This window comes from Vitis riparia, chromosome 14 (assembly GCF_004353265.1).
Source record: "Vitis riparia cultivar Riparia Gloire de Montpellier isolate 1030 chromosome 14, EGFV_Vit.rip_1.0, whole genome shotgun sequence".
Classification (NCBI taxonomy): Eukaryota; Viridiplantae; Streptophyta; class Magnoliopsida; order Vitales; family Vitaceae; genus Vitis; species Vitis riparia.
In genome coordinates, this window is record NC_048444.1 from 3011535 (window position 1) to 3025832 (window position 14298).

The window sequence follows — 14298 nt, forward strand, 5'->3', positions numbered from 1 at the left end:
ATGAAGGCAGGAAAGGTGTTGGGTTTAACCAAAAAAGGGCAAGTTTCATATCAGCACATATTTTATAAATTACTGGTGGAAAAGTTGGATCAATGCACTGGAGCAGAATGGTATTTAACATGAGGACTTGAGTAAAAATGTAAAATACTAGAAATTGTTAGACATGGCATCTGAACAAGATATCAGTGTCATCCATTGTGCCACATCTCAACTATTTGCAGCCAATTATAACATAAGACCTTTTTGCCACTCAAGGATGTTGAATAGAATTTCTTAATGCACTATGCTATTTAGATCGAATTGAAATAATAAAATTGATTTGGAAAATAATTTTAAAAAGAAAAATTTTATTTTTCCAAATCTTTTAAGAAATTTAGAAAGGAATTTAAATTAAGGATTTAAAATCTTTCTAAATCTTTTTTAACTTAAAAAACAAAAAATCTTTACAAATTTTTCTAACATTCTTAAGTTCACTAAATTGTGTTTTTTTTTTTTTAATAAAATATGATTTCTAAATAGATTCCAAGTCCACTAGATTTTCTCTAATATAAATATGCCTATTGGGGGAGTTCTCTAAAGAACTCATGCATCTAAGCTTTAAGTGATTATTTTTTGCATTTAACCTAAAACTCTCAAAGGTGTTCATTTTCATTCTTGGGTTCATGAAAGAGAATCACATCCCCTCAAAGCATTGGCAATGCAAACATGAGATTAAGTGTAGTTTTTAGGATGTAAGTCTTAGGGAGTAGCAACCGTCAGGTTACTTTGTGAACTTGTTCTTCTTATTTAATGGATTCAGTGTTATCAAACGCAATTGTTTGGGTTGCCTAGGCCACTAGGCCAAGTGGGGAAAATAAAAGTCGCATCTTGAAGACCAAGCAAGGCGGCTTCAAAGAGGCGATGCCTAGGTTGTCACCTTCAGATAAGATACAAGGCATAGAAACAAATGTCTTTGACTATGGATTAAGATTAAACATACTTAAATTGTAATTTAATTCAATTTAACATTAGATTAAACAAAATATAAGATGGATTATTATATTATGAATCATAGTGATAATGAGATAGAGGGCTATCAATCTAATCTTGATAGAAGTGATGACAATTTTAATTTCAATGATGATTATGATGATGATGATGCCCAAAGCTTCTCTAAGATGTTCATTCTCTTATTTTAGTTTTTATTCTGATTTTTAGATGTCTGGAAAATTAGAATAAGTATTTGGACAAAATGATTTCCCTAAACAAAATGATGTTTAATATGATGTGGGGTATAATATTTAATACTTTGAATAATTATTCTTATTCTTTAAATTTTATAAGACACTATAAGGGATGAAAAATTAGTAGTGTTGATCATTGAAAATGACACTTATATTGGTTTAGAATTGAATAGGTAAATATACTTATATTCTTTATCCTCTTATTATAGTCAGGTTATTGCCTTGTTTATTGCCTTTCTCCTTAGGCTAAAAAGGAATCTTAACCCCTTAACATCGCCATATGATATTGACAACATTCAGTGGATTATAGCTCTATGTCTCTGACCTCATGATTTTTACATCCGTAAAGTCAAGAAACTTTGTGGGAGGTTTTTCACATAAATTGTTGTTTCCTTGTACCATTGTTAAAGAAAAATTTTAAAATAAAAATTTGGCCTGAAAAGAAAAGAACTACCTGTTTATCTGCCTCTAGGTAGTTCCATGAAACAAGATTAATAACTCTCAGAATCGGAAGGAAAAGAACAGATGCATCATTGTTTACAGATAAAAGCTAAAATTACTACCATGAAACTGCACTAGGCTGTATTTCCTGATTTCAGGGTGGAATCCAATCAAATTTATTAACGAATGGTTTTAAACTAAGGGATTGGTGCATACCGTGGAAGGATAATTTGTTATGCAGCTGATTTCAATGGTATCAACAAGCCATTGTCTTTTGACAATTCCTTCAGCGTGTTGCAAAGCTGCAACAACTTCAATAAGCACATCCCATATACCTGAAGATTTGAAAAGTTCAAATACTTGACTTTAAACGTAACGCTTAGAAGATGAAGAGGCACCAGATAAATTCTCATTTCCATTTAGCATTATAACAGAAAAAATAAATAAATAAATAAAAATTTTGAACTTTTCATAGAAACTAACCATGTGATCCAGTGTTCAAAATATAAGCTTTTAGTCTTCCCAGCTCAGTCAGTGGGATGGAATCTATCTTAACAAGCCTGGCTCTCGCTTGAATCTTTTTTGCCACTTGAATAAAATGGTCATCTCCTTGGACTAGATCTGCCTCTAAAACCTGTGTGATGCACAAGGCAGCTACTCAGAATCAAATGAATTGCAGGGTTCAAGTTCTGTAATGAGTACATCATAGAGCAGTCCATTAAACTCAAATCCTAAGGAACCAACTTCCACCTAATTTATAATCCAATAAAACAAAGGACAACATGACATTATTTTGGCGACTTTTTTAACCAATAAAGAATTTTTAAGCTGAATTACATTAACTTGATATCAGCATTTTTTGTGAGGTGGCCAACTGAAACAGAAAATTTCTTAAGGGAAAATTTTCTACAGGGCTCCTGTAGGAACAGATTGAAGTTTACACTGTTTGTTCCATTTCTTGAAGGGGCAAGAGGAGAAAATTTAAAAGGAAACGTAAGAGAGGAGTGAACAAAATTTAAAGGGTCTCTACCTCAGCCTGAAAATGCTCCATGTTAACTTCTAATTTTCTTTCCACATATTATTTAATTTAAATTTCGAGTTTCGAAGAAATCTTTAAGCAACACATAAAAAAGTAATACCCTTAGTTTTTCCTCTTTTTTCTTGTTACTCAAAATCTAAATGAAAGGAAGGGAAATTTAAAACTTTTCCTTTCTCCACTTCTTCAGTACCAAACAGGATGTTCAAAAAACCTGATTACCTGCAGAAGATCCAATAGCCAACCCCGTCTAGACTTGCCTAAGCAATTAATAGCCTCAGACCACTCCTCTTTAGAATCCACCTGATCCACTCCTAGGATGCCACCAGATTGCACTGCAGGCAGCAAGGAAAAGAGCACCTCCATGCATTTCTCAATGTTTGTTATATACTGTAGGGAGTCAACAGAAGCTTCATCCAGACAATGATCAAGACCCTTCCAGCATGAAACCCGTAACAAGCTTTGCTGACCAGGGTTATAGCCTTGATGAGAAGAAACTGAAGAAGATAGGTAGACAGTAATGTCATCAAACAATTTCTCAAGCCTGGAGCCAGAAAATATCTTTATCAGATCTTCCAGGTGAGAGAGCAAATGTGACTGCAGATTTAGCTCAAGGGAGCTGAACCTGGAGAGTTCAGAGATCTCATCAAGGAAACTTAAGAGTGAATCAAATTGGTTTGCATGAGCCAATGAGAACTGTAGACATTCCTCCCTAAGGGTTACTTTCTTAAGATTTGAATCTAATGGTATCAACTCAGAAACTTGAGCCTCATATCTCATGCAGCGTCTAATGATTGCTCCCCAATCCAAGGCTGGCAACCTTGGGGCTTGGGAAAGGCACCTCAAAATAGTTTGTACTGTATTAACATGTGAGATCACACCTGGCTGAATTTCAGAAAATAGTGAAAATAAGAGGATTTAAGCAGCATGATATTTAACGAAAATACATGCTTATTTTCAGACAAGAAAATAAGAAATTCAGACAAAGTAGATGAAGCAAAGAATACAAATTCAGAGAAGAAGCAAAATAACCAAAGTACATGCCTATTTGCAAAGTAAAATTGAAACAATTTGATTAAGTGCTCCATGTTATATATCACAAAGAATACAATCTTTTGCTAATTTGCAGTGAGAGGGTCGGGAAAATAGGATTTTTGCATGATAGAACTTAATGGCATTAAAAAATAGATCCAACAATGAGTTTGAATCACAACCTACCCTTCTTTGATTACTAATCCAAGATAATGAAGATGGTGCGTATATACTGGTGAGTAATTTTCCTCTATCGCCTAAGTTTCACGCATTTTGCTCTAGTGATATCTACACTTACCGCTTCTGTTGTAGTTGTGCTCACCTTAAAACTTGTAAATTCTAAATTTTGTCTCCCTGATTCTAATTTAGAACTCGAACTTTAGTTTCATAAACCAAAACCACATCATACTATAGCATCAATAAGCAAAATACATCATTGGGTCATCTTTTGAATATGGTTTATCCATATAGTTAAAAAGCATGATATGCATTGTGAACCCAAGTTTTTACAAGTTCAAGTTTTTAGGAAAATTGGTAGTTCAACATGGTATTAGAGTCTCCTTTGATGGGAAGTCATGTGTTCGAGCCTCACCGTATAATCATTTTCCCAGTTTATTGTGTAAGCCCCAAAAAAAGGCTAATTGTGTTTGTTTGCCTATGGGTCTATGTATCTTCCCTCATGCGGGTATGGGGCCGCACATAAGGGAGGATGTTAAAGAGTATGTTGGTATGATATACATTGTGTACCCAAATTCTATAAATTTAAGCTTTTAGGAAAATTGGTAGTTCACCACATACCATAGATAAGTCCCCAAAATGACCCCTAATATAAAGCTATTGTGGTTGGAGTTTTGCTTATTTCTTCTCCAACTAAAAAAAGAAAAATAAATAAAAATAATAATTTCAATCCTAATTTGGTATTTTAACTTCCTTAAAACAATCGACAACTTTGATGCATGGTGAAGCTAGGTAACTATTTACCACTAAAATTATGAAGTTTTTTTTTAAGAAAAACCAAAGACCAAGCCTGAATGGAAACTTTATGGAGCACCAATAACTTTATAGTAATAATCAGTTTAATGAAGCAACTAACAAATTCATCATTAAAAACCCATCTTTTATTAGGATGAACTAAGATCAGGAGCCTGTAATCTAGTCACAACAGATTTCCACTAGTCTTAAACTGGCTTGACAAACATACAACAATTTGTAACAGGTGCTAGGAAAGCAAAATGTGAAAAAGACGAGTTAACTATTAAAGAAAGTCCCCTCAAATTTGTAGTGTACTTTCTATTGGGAGAATCAAAAGTGCTTTCTAATGCTTCAAAATGTTTTCCTTACAAAAATCAGATATTTAGCAAAGTTTAAAAAATCTAGAGAATCACTTGAAGTGATTCTTCAATGAGCACTCAATAGGTGCTTTTTCCAAAAATCACTCTTTTGTCGTGTAAAACATTACCAAAAACACTGTCAAAGACATTTTATTTATATCCACATACTAACTGATTTTAGATGAAAGCACTTTTGATAGAAGTGCTACTGACAGAAGTGCTATACACTAAAAGCGCATTTACAAGAATCACTCCCAAACAAGGTCCCAAGTTTAGACATCAGGTCCATAGCATTAACATCAAGATAAATAAGATTCTAGGAATAAATATCAATATAAAAAACATTTGCATGTTGTGGAGAATAACTGCCTGAGATTTAAAAGAGCAAGAATAAAAGGGGACTTATATAGAACTAGTGGAAAGGGACCTACCCCAGAATAATTCAACTGCATAAGCCACAAAGAGAGCTTCATAACTGTACTGTCCTCAGAAAAGCTTTGAGAAACAGACTTAGAACCATCGGCATCAGTCTGGAAATGGTGGCCAAAGTTATGAAGTTCTTTAGGCTCTTTGGACCACATACGATGTCTAAGAAATGAAATTGCCCATGCTGCATATTGTTGCTGTTGATGGTCGTCAGAATTTTGTGCAACAAGAAAAATCTCTTGCATCAATGATGCCAAATGTGGCTCACAAGCAGGACTTGAAAGCAGAGGCCCCATGATATAAGAAGATTCCTGTTGAACAAAATAGTAGTAGTAAAATGCATAAACAAAAAATAAAAAAACAAAAAATCCAATAAAACAGCAAAATGCAATTACCTTCTGCTCATAACCAGTCTGCAAAGAGATCATCGAAGGATAACTATGAATTAGAGTCCCAGCACCTGCTCCTAATGCATTAACAACACCAAGCATCCCACCAAAATGGATAATAGGAGGATATGGATTAGAGTAGCTTTTTCTCAACAATTCCAATAAACCTTTTACGAATTCAACTTCCAAAGGGTGCACCCCTTCATTCAAAATGCATGCAAGGAGGCTTCCCACTCCAGTGCAGGACGCCATCAACAAGCTCTCGTGAAAGGTGCCAGATTTTTTCACAGACACTAGTTCAGAAATAAGTTCCATGTAGCCACCCGCTATATGGTCCAGTTCACTATTATTCACCAGTTCAACTCTTTGGCAGAAAGCTACCACAATTGGGAGTGCAAGACAAGATCCAACCGATAAAACTATCTCAGATCTTTCATCATGAAAACTAGAGTTTTGAACTGAAGGATTCACATGTGGAATCCAAGATATGATCAAGTCTTTTATCTTAAGCACAGCTTCATGTGCCCCAGCTCTATATATTGCATTCACAGAACTTCCTAAACCTAGGACAAGTCCTGCAACACCCCATATATCTTCCTCCAAGTCATCAGAGTTCTTAGATGACAACTCAGAAGTCATAACTGTACCCATATCATATGTGTTCAGAGGGAAATATGAAGAAAGGCTTTCTAGAAGATCAGATGAAGATTGAGTAAGCTGACATATCATCTGAGATAAGGCCCTAACAATCTTTCCTAGTAAGTCCACTTCCTGCATCTTGAATGTTTCTTGACCCAAGTTAGAGTCATTCATAGCTTCAAACCTGGTAAGAAGATCTTGACATGAGAAACCCAAGCCTACTCCACAAGCTCCTTTGACAAGGGCATTTTTGCTGCCACATGCAACCTGAGAGTGCACAATATCAGTAAAATACACCACCAAAATAATTTCCATGAGCCATTTTTAATGCATACTGGGTTATCATTCCACCTAATTATCACATTTCTTTTGTATTATTCTCATGTTCAATCACACTCAGAATTAAAGTTTCCTCTGTTCCTTCCTTGTTTTCTTCTCTTTTCTCTCTCTGTTTAAGAAGTATAGACATTTACTTAAAAGTGACGGATCAGAAGTCTCCATTAATAAACAAAAGAAATTAATACAATCTAACCCCAATAAAATTATGCTTAAGCTTGTTCACAACATCCCAACAAACCTAGATCTTTGTCTTCAAATATAATCACATTTCAATCCTCCAGATTATCCAGAAAATCTGTGAAGTCTCCTATAAAAACAGGTTAAAGTCCAATACAAACCACATCATAAAACCTCACAAGTCCAAAACCTTGAAAGCTCCCTGACAATGGAAAAGCTCTTGATTATCTAATCTGTCAACCAAGACCATCCCGCTACAATTTAGATAATCAGCCGTAAGAATCTAATCTAAGAATCCTATCCACACAAAGATGCAAATTTTTTAGGGCAGCAAAGAACTATGAACTATTGTAAGCAGGAACAGGCATAGGCTGGGCAATAAACTGAGACCCATAAGGGTGGAGAGGGTAAAGAAGAGAAATGGCATGTGCGCCAAGCTGGACTAGGTGATGGCACAAAAGCAGAAGTGTGTTGCTTAATTAACATGAGGAAATTAAAAGAACAATATAAGCATAAAACTTCAGTTTTACATTCAACTTTCTGGAAGAATGGAATTAGGGAAGTTGTGATTTTCTAGAGAGAATTAGGCAATCCCGTGATCAAAGGGATTTGTTGTAATTGAGTTAGGAAAATTCCTAATTTAGGTGCTACGATTTATATATATATGCGAGTCTATACAAAAAGGAATTAAGGAAATGAATATTTTACCTTGTCTTCCTTCCATTTCTCTTCTGCATGGTATTAGAGATTTAGACTCGTAACTTTGGGAAAATAAATTTTTTTTTTGGCCTTCATTTCCGAGTTGAAGACCAAAATCAACCTAAATCATTGATCCTAAAGTCTCCTCTCGCCAAATCAAGCCATTGCAACAAATCAAGTTGTGACCGCAACACCAAAGCAGTCATCATCACCACGCCATCGCATCACGCCCTCTCCAGATTGCAAACTCATCGCAAACCAGAAGCTCGTGCTCTCTGTCCTTCATTGCCAGCGAGTGCATCGTCAAAAACAACAAAGGATCACATCCTCTGTCATTCACTGTCAAGGAGATCATGCCACTAGCAAGATCACTAGTTTTGGAGTTTCAACGCAACCACCATCGGCTAAATTCCACCATCATCAATGCCCTCGCCATCACCCCTATTGTCGGCTTTGTCTTTGCCTTACATCACCCTCACCCTTGGATCTCACTATTGTCGTCGTTGTCGTCTTAGGATCTCGCCATTGCCCTTGGCTTCGCCTCACCCTCAACCTCACGACAACACCTCTATTTTCCAGCAAAGGCTCCAATGCCTCAACTAGTTTAAGTGTTTAGGTTTGGCTATTTAAGCCTAATAGTGTAAAAAATAAAAAAATAAAAAAAATAAAATAAAAAAGGAAAATGTCAGAGGTATCAAAAACTACCAATCACTGCTCAATTTGAAGGAGTGATTACTAGTCATAACATAGGAGAATTGCAGAATATTCAAGCAGTATATAGGTTTAATGGGAAGAATTATTTAAAATGGTTGCAGTTTGTTCATACCTTTCTGAAGGGAAAAGAGAAATTAAGTCATTTCTTGGGAATGGGACCAAGGAAAGGAGACCCTCAGTTTGATGCTAGGGATGAGCAAGACTCAATGATTATGGCATGATTGTGGAACCCATTGACACCTGAAATTAGTGACACTTGTATTTTCTTGACAACTGCTAAGGACATTTGGGATGCAGTTCACCAAATAAACTCGAAGACACTAGATGCAGCACAAGTGTACGAAATTAAAGTGAAGACCGAAGCAACAAAATGGGTAAACAAAACAATCACGAAGTCTGCCAATATGTTGAAAAACCTATGGTAAGAACTTGATCATTATTGATGCATTAAGACAAAAATGTCCTGAGGATACAACAATCCTGAAGAATTATATAAAAAAAGATTGAGTCTATGATTTCTTAATTGGTCTCAATGTTGAGTTTGATCAAGTTAGAGTTCAAATTCTAAGCAAAGAGATTCCAACTTTGAATGAGATTATCTCTATCATCTGAGCAAAAAAAAGTTGAAGTGTCACACTTAAACCTCAAAATATGGAAGCCTAGGTTATGGTTGCTAACAAAAGGAGTGATCAAAAGGCTAGCACTACTAATAATAAAAAGATTGATTGATCAAGAGTTTCAAACCGTGATAACAGGGATAACTTATAGTGCACTTACTGCCAGAAGCCTAGACATACACGAGAGAAATGCTAGAAACTTCATGGTAAGCCAACCACATCTAGCAAAGAGTGGGGTTACAATGGAGGGCAATGGAGGGATAATGAGTAAGCTAACTTGTCTTAAGTTTAGCCAATCGAAGAAAAATCCCTAGAACAAGGTGGATTCAATAAGGAGAAGATTGAAAAATTGAGAGCTTTGTTAGGAACTCTTGAGAAACCTTCAAGTAAGAAATCTTCATGTACCCGTTCACTAGCACTTTAAGGTAAGTTTCCTATTTCCATTGGATTAAAAGCCTCAGATCAAACCTTAGCCGCTTCTTGGGTTTTAGATTCAGGTGCCACATATCACATGACCCATTCATCACACAAATATAACAACTACAACCCTTATCCAAGCAGTAGGAAAATAGCCACAATAGATGGTTCATTAACCACTGTCGTAAGTGTAGGAGATGTACAAATTAGTCCTACACTCACACTTAGAAATGTGTTTCATGTTCCCAACTTGTCCACTAATCTTGTCTTTATACAAAAGCTTACATAAGATTTAGGTTGCAATGTGACTTTTTACCCTACTCATTGTACATTTCAAGACCAAGAATTAGGGAAAATAAATGGACTTGCTAAGGAACAGAATGGGCTATACTACCTTGAGACATCAAGCGAGTTATTTGTATCTTTTCTTTCTAAGCACCACCTTGTTAATAAAGAAAAAATTTGGCTTCATCATCGTAGATTTGGACATCCGTCATTTAGAACTCTTAAGATTTTGTTTCCTTCTTTATTTAGGAAATTAGATGTTAAGAGTTTCCATTGTGATGTATATAAACTTGCCAAACACAAGCATTCAACCTTCCTCACCAATAATAATAAAAAAAGTTCAGAGCCCTTTCATCTAACTCATAGTGATATTTGGGGCCCTTCCTTTGTTCCTAATATATCTAAGGCACATTGGTTTGTGTCTTTTATCGATGATTGTACTAGGGTCTCTTAGATTTTTTTACTTAAACACAAATCTTATGTGAGTTTTGTTCTTCAAAACTTTCATAACATGAGTTTGGTGTCACCATCAAGAGGTTTTGGTCCGACAATGCCAGATATCATTTCAATCAAGTCCTAACTTTACACTTTCAACTTGAGAGAATAATTCATAAGTCATCATGTGTCAATACCCCACAACAAAATGAGTTGTTGAGAGGGAAAATGGTTACCTTCTTTATACAACAAGAGTTATTTTGTTTCAAAACATGTCTGTAAATCTTATTGGGAGGAAGTTGTCCTAACCGCTACACATCTCATAAACCGATTACCTTCCAGAGTTTTAGGTTTCAAAAGTCTCATGGATACACTCTCATTGTTTTATCCTAATATGAGAACCACAAACCATCTCATTTCTAAGATATTTGGGTATGTATCCTTCGTGTATGTTCACCGTCCCAAAAAGTTTTTTTTTATAAGTCAAAAGGGGTATAAGTGTTATCATCCACCATCCAAAAAGGTTTTTATCTCAGCAAATGTTAATTTCAACGAGAGTGAGTCCTATTTTTCTACTCCTTATCTTCAAGGGGAGAATTCCATCAAGGAAGACAAGGATCAAGATTCCTATCTCATTGATCCCTCTCTCATTGACCCTCATATAGTCTCTGGTTCAGTGTCCAATCCAGTATTCGTATCGCATTTCTTTGAACCCAAGTCGTTGTCCCCACTTAAGCCTACTCCGAAGAAACAAATGACTAAAAAAGTGTACTCAAAGAATAAAGTTTTTTTTTTTTTTTTTTAAGTAAGCACGGAATATATTAACACAAGGCAAAAAAGCCACATAGCATACAGTGAGTATACAAAGCGGCAAACGCCTCACAACCAAAAAGAGACAAAAAACACACCAACCCTTAAATGGAGGCTATCAAAGAATAAAGTTGCAACCCTAAACTTATATAAGTCTAAAAATTTGAACCGACTGCTAGAAATGAGGTAACAGTTTCTAATCCTTCCACACAAACCGAGTCAAAACTTCAGTCTAAAAAATCTATAAACCAAAATCTTTCTATTACCGTCAGGAAGGGAACGAGGGAATGCACTAAAAACTCTTTGTATCCACTTTCTCATGTTATGTCATGCAAAAAGTTGTCTCCATCCCATAAGAGTTCTCTCACAAGTTTGAACGATATTCATATTTCTACTACTCTATTTGAGGCTTTATCTAATGAAAATTGGAGACAAGCCATGAATGCAGAAATAGAAACCCTGCAAAAGAATAAAACTTGGGAGATGGTAGATTTGCCTATAAAAAAAAAACCAGTGGGATGTAAGTGGGTCTATACTATTAAGTATAGAGCAGATGAAACATTAGAGAGGTACAAGGTAAGACTGGTGGCTAAAAGATACACTTAGACATATGACGTGGACCAGCTAGAGACATTTGTTCCAATTTCCAAGATGAACACAATCAGAATCTTGTTATCATTGGTAGCAAATAATAACAGGGATCTACAACAGTTCAATGTCAAAAATGCAATTTTGAACGGAAATATGAAAGAGGATATTTATATGGAAGTCCCTCCTAGAGTTGGCAGTGGCCCAGCCCCTAAAAAGGTGTGCAAAATGAAGAAAGTTCTGTATGGGCTGAAACAGTCTCCAAGGGTGTGGTTTGAAAGGTTTGCAAAAATAAGCAAAAGTACTGATCATCTATGATTAATTACTTGACAGGGGCAAAGCATGAAGTTGGTCACAAATACTATAGTAATTCCCAACATAATACTGCGATTACGAAGAGATTACAAAAGAAATTATGGTCCACCCTCTAAAGAAAACAGAAGTAAGAAACAAAATGACAGCCCAGACTGGATTTGGAAAAAGTAAAATTATCTATTACAACTACTTGAGGGGAACAAGGCACACAATTATTCATGGATAACATAGTAAATTCCCATCCACACATTCCAATAGAGAAGTTCAATGATAGAACCATGTGAATATGGTCTATGTCCACTCCTTGGGGCTTGCTGGTCATGACAAGGAAACTATCATAGAACTTGGAGTTGAAGAAATTGTATTGAAAAAATTGGAGAAACATGAACAGTTGAATACTATGATTAATTCATGTAAGTCACTATCTAGCATCTTATCTAGTTACAATTGTTAAGTATTTATATTGAACCTGTTGAGTTACTATAGCCTTAGAATTGAATGATCCACCCAAATAGAATTACAAATACAAATCATTTCACTTGGAAAGAACTTCCACGATAAGGACACATGAGGATATAAATAAAATTAACATTTCAATATTCCAAACAGCACAAAACCAGAACTCTGTATACCTCAATAAGTCCAGTGGTATTCTGGAATTTTTGCTTATGATCGGTTACATGCAGGCAACTTGAGATCAACCCGAGAGCAATAGCAGCAGACCATTGGCGGTATTCATGTTCATACTGGAATAACCAGTTTAACAGGAACTTTGAAGCAGTTGATTTAACAGCATGGGCCTCTGGAGGCAAGACCTACCAATAGCAGGCCAAGACAAATGGTTAAACTGGGCTAAACATACTAATTTATACATCTAAATCCAGCTCAAAACACAGTACTGAAAAAACAGAAGTCCATGTCATGATAAATCGGCAAAGTTGCCCCCAGGGATGTAGCTCAGGAGTAGCGCCCTTTGGCAATGAACCAAAGGCCACAAATTCAAGCCTCCCCAGTATTTAAGTGGTCTAGAGAGGAAGGCTTATATAACCCAGGATCTGCCTTACCAGCAGTTGGGATAAATGTTTCACTGTTGGGATGGATTCCCAATTATCAAAAAATAAAAAAAAGGAATTAAAAAAAAACCAAGAATGTCAACTGACTGATTTGAGAGCCTTTGACAGGCTGGAACAGAAAGCAGGATTCTTGTTACCAAACCTTATTTATTAGGGTAAGGCACATTTTATTGTCTGCTATCAATGTAAATCAGTCTGGACTATAAATTCTAATAGAACTTTTTTTTGCAAGGGAATCAGAGTGGCTACAAGTCAACAGAGAGAACAGAGCAATATTGACACACACACTGACACTAGATCTCATAAAATCATATTGTGAAAAATAATTCCATGTTCAAATTGATAGCTGCAAATAAACAAATATATTCATCCAAAGTTCAGAAGAGATGAGACATCTGTCTGCAAGCCAAAAATCATGAAGTGACATTTCCATCTCTCTTAACTCATACAAACTACAGATATACATTAAAGAAACCTAGAATTAGAAGTTTCCTAAATAAGAAATTGCATAGCCTTACCATAAAATTATCAATATAGCATATCTTTAACTTCTTACATTAAAATTCACCACAAATTTCCACTGTCAAAGAAGACATGTTAAATTATTTACCATTATGAAACTAATTCTATTTTTTTTTTTTTGATAAGTAAACGCAGAATATATTATCAGGAGGCAAAAGAGCCGCAAAGCATACAGGGAGTATACAAGGCGACAAAGGCCTCCCAACCAAAAAAGAACAAAACACACCAACCCCTAAGTGGAGGCTAACCACTCCAAGAAGCCTATAAGGGAGAGCGGCTCCTCTCCAATGTACAATTTAGCCCAACCCCATAAATTACACACAAAAGAAGTTTTTAACTTCTGAATTGCTAACACCCCCCCACACCCCTAAAAGTTAGTCTATTCCTCTCCTTCCAAATCGCCCAAAAAATGTACAGCGGGATGGACTTCCACAGTTTTTTCCTTTTTTTCTCACAAAAGAGTCCTTCCAACTAAATAAAACCTTCTTTACAGATTCTGGAAAGGCCCACTGAACACCAAACAACCTAAGAATGATATCCCACAATACTCTAACAATAGTACAATGAATTAAAATATGATTTATTATTTCCTCTTCGCAACCACATAAGAAACAACAGTTAGGAAACTGCCACCCTCTTCTCTGAAGCCTATCAAGAGTGAGAACTTTCCCCTAAGCGGCTTCCCATGCGAAGAAAGCAATTTTGGTTGGAACTCTATCCACCCATATATTGCTATTCAGGAACCCAGCGACAATGGGGCTTGCCAACACGCTGTATGCTTTCTTGACTC

At 35.8% G+C, this 14298-nt stretch overlaps 1 protein-coding gene across 1 annotated transcript in view; it reads right to left on the bottom strand.

Annotated features, from left to right (window-relative positions):
- The window catches only part of LOC117930188 (protein RST1), a 32767-nt gene that overhangs the window by 749 nt on the left and 17720 nt on the right, over nucleotides 1–14298 (bottom strand). Inside the window, exons 19-24 of the mRNA XM_034850691.1 lie at nucleotides 12546–12728; nucleotides 5885–6784; nucleotides 5495–5800; nucleotides 2923–3585; nucleotides 2148–2298; nucleotides 1881–1999 (exon numbers count right to left, since the gene is read on the bottom strand). Of these exons, the coding sequence (XP_034706582.1) occupies nucleotides 1881–1999; nucleotides 2148–2298; nucleotides 2923–3585; nucleotides 5495–5800; nucleotides 5885–6784; nucleotides 12546–12728 (2322 nt within the window). The remainder of the gene's footprint in view (nucleotides 1–1880; nucleotides 2000–2147; nucleotides 2299–2922; nucleotides 3586–5494; nucleotides 5801–5884; nucleotides 6785–12545; nucleotides 12729–14298) is intronic.